The sequence below is a fragment of the Myotis brandtii genome, unplaced genomic scaffold (assembly GCF_000412655.1).
Source record: "Myotis brandtii unplaced genomic scaffold, ASM41265v1 scaffold1408, whole genome shotgun sequence".
In the NCBI taxonomy this organism is placed as follows: Eukaryota; Metazoa; Chordata; class Mammalia; order Chiroptera; family Vespertilionidae; genus Myotis; species Myotis brandtii.
In genome coordinates this window covers 199,805-202,224 of record NW_005355029.1, presented here as the reverse complement: position 1 = coordinate 202,224, position 2,420 = coordinate 199,805, and the positions used below count along the sequence as shown (strand labels likewise).

General features: G+C 59.1%; 1 protein-coding gene across 1 annotated transcript in view; it reads left to right on the top strand.

Annotated features, from left to right (window-relative positions):
* Nucleotides 1-2,414, top strand: part of PDGFA (platelet-derived growth factor alpha polypeptide) — a 12,696-nt gene extending 10,282 nt beyond the window's left edge. The window contains exons 6-7 of the mRNA XM_014535265.1: nt 288-355; nt 2,164-2,414. Of these exons, the coding sequence (XP_014390751.1) occupies nt 288-343 (56 nt within the window). The 3' untranslated portion in view covers nt 344-355; nt 2,164-2,414. The remainder of the gene's footprint in view (nt 1-287; nt 356-2,163) is intronic.
* Nucleotides 2,415-2,420: the final 6 nt, after the last annotated feature.

Genomic DNA, 2,420 nt, shown 5'->3' with positions numbered 1-2,420 from the left:
CATTCTAAGTCTCCGGCCCTGGTGGGTCGGTGGCCGGTTGGGGTAATTAGGGGAGACGTGTTTGAGGAAGGTCCCCACCCTGGTGGGAAGGCCGGTGCTGGGCGGCTGGCTGCAGCGTTGCCGGGGGTCCTGGCGGTGTGGCCGCCCAGGGGGCCAGGAGGCCGTGTGGTGCTGATGGATTAGGTTTCCTCCAGGAGACAAGCGGCTCGGGCGCTCGTTCCTGCAGTGCCCGCCGCCCGACAGCCCTCTCTTAGGCCCGCTCACCCTCCCTGCCCTTCTGTTAACAGGAAGGCGTAGGGAGTCAGGTAAAAAGCGGAAAAGAAAAAGGTTAAAACCCACCTAACCAGCCAACCAGGTAGGAGCCGTGGCTGGACGGGCCACGTCCCGCGGGGGGAGGGCGATGGCTGATCACAGGGCGAATCACCGCGAGGAGAGGCCGAGCCCGTGATTGGCCGTGATTGGCCGTGATTGATTGGCCGTGATTGATTGGCCGTGATTGCTCTGCGAGCTTGGTGTCCAGCTGGGCTGTGGGTCCCCTGCTCCCGTCCCCGATGCCTCCCCTCCCGCCACATGGAAGCCTCCTCCACGGCCCTTCTGCCCGGAGGCCCTGCTCTGGCTTCAGTCTTTTCCTTGATTGGGGGGCAAAGGCGTCTCCTGAGTGGAGTGATTGGAGTTTCCTGGGCAGCAGGGGGGGGCAGCTCAGGCAGGTTACTTGCTCCATTTGACAGGTGAACACACTGAGGCTGATAGACATGGCAGGTAAGGGTTGCCGAAGGCTGAGGAGGTCTTTGAAGGTAGACGTTTGTGACTCATGGACAGACAGGGAGACCAGAGGTGTCAGCAGGGACCCTCTTCTGTCCAGGCCAGGCCCGGTGCTGTCCATCCTCAGAGGTGCCTCGTGGCCCAAAATGGCTGCCAAAGCTCCAGAAATCACATCCACACTCCAGACTGAAGGAACGAGTAAGGTGGGAAGAAGGAATCTCACCCAGGGGCTCACGTTGATTGCACGGGCCACCCCCCAGCAGCAAGGGAACCCGAGAAGCAGTCTTTTAGGGCCGCGTACTGCTTGCCGAAGAAAAGGGGGTCTGGGCAGCCAGCATCCGCACGGATGGTGTTGGCCTGTTCGGCTCGGAGAGCCTGGTCCTTCCTCTGGCCCAGGGCATCCAGACAAGCGGTGGCGAGAGGAATTCCTGGAGACGGGTGTCTGGTTGGCAGTTGGCTGCAGGGAGCTGCCGGGCAGGAGCTGGTGAGGCCTGTGGGCCAGGTGCCCTCGTGAGGAGTCTGGGGAGGAAGGGCCCAGGGCATGGTGCAGGGGCTGTCCGAGCCTCTAGTCTACAGGCCCCGGGGGCCAGCTGATGACGACCCTAACGTGAAGGCAGGCATCCTGCATCTGGGCTCTGGGCCGGGGTGTGGTGCAGGTGTTAGAATGAGCAGTGGACAGGTGAGGGGGCATGGGGTGAGCTGCTCCCCGCCCAGAGCGCAGTGCACATCTGCCTGGTCAGAGACCCCTTCTGTCTGGCTGGTGGTTCCCGTCCTCAGGGTTGCCTCATGGCCCAATGTGGCTGCCAGAGCTCCAGGAATCACATCATGCCCTAGGCTGGAAGAAAGGAAGGTGAGGAGAAAGACGAAAGAACCTTTTGGGGCCTCTTTCCCCTGTGTGAGCAGTGGGACAACGGGGCTTGCTCTCAAGCCTTCTTTTGTGAGATCCTGAGAGTCTAGTCCAGCCATGGGCAAACTACGGCCCGCGGGCCGGATCCGGCTCGTTTGAAATGAATAAAACTAAAAAAAAAAAAGACCGTACCCTTTTATGTAATGATGTTTACTTTGAATTTATATTAGTTCACACAAACACTCCATCCATGCTTTTGTTCCGGCCCTCCGGTCCAGTTTAAGAACCCATTGTGGCCCTCGAGTCAAAAAGTTTGCCCACCCTTGGTCTAGTCCCAACTCTGGTAGGATGTTACCGAAAGAGTAATGAGCCCTAGGGGGTTTGAAAAACTTCACGAAAACGTCAAATGCTAAGACTTGCCGCTGTGTGTGTACACGCGTGTGCGCGTTCATGTGCGTGTTCATGTGCGCGTGCCCTCGGTGGGGTTGAGCGTCCCCTCGCTGCGTGTGCTCATGGGCCCGCCTCTCAGTGTCTCTCTCTCCCTCTCCCTGCAGATGTGAGGTGAGGATAAGCTAGCGGCCCTTTCCCGGGACACGGATGTACATGGCGTGTTACATTCCTGAACCTACTATGTACGGTGCTTACTGCCAGCGTGCGGTCTTTGTTCTCCTCCGTGAAAAACTGTCTCCGCGCGCACCCTGGAGAACAAAGAGACAGTGTACGTCTGTTTAACGTGACATCAAAGCGAGTATTGTAGCGCTGGGCGAGCCGCTCAGAGCTTCCTTGTCCGAAACAGAGCGCACAGGACCGA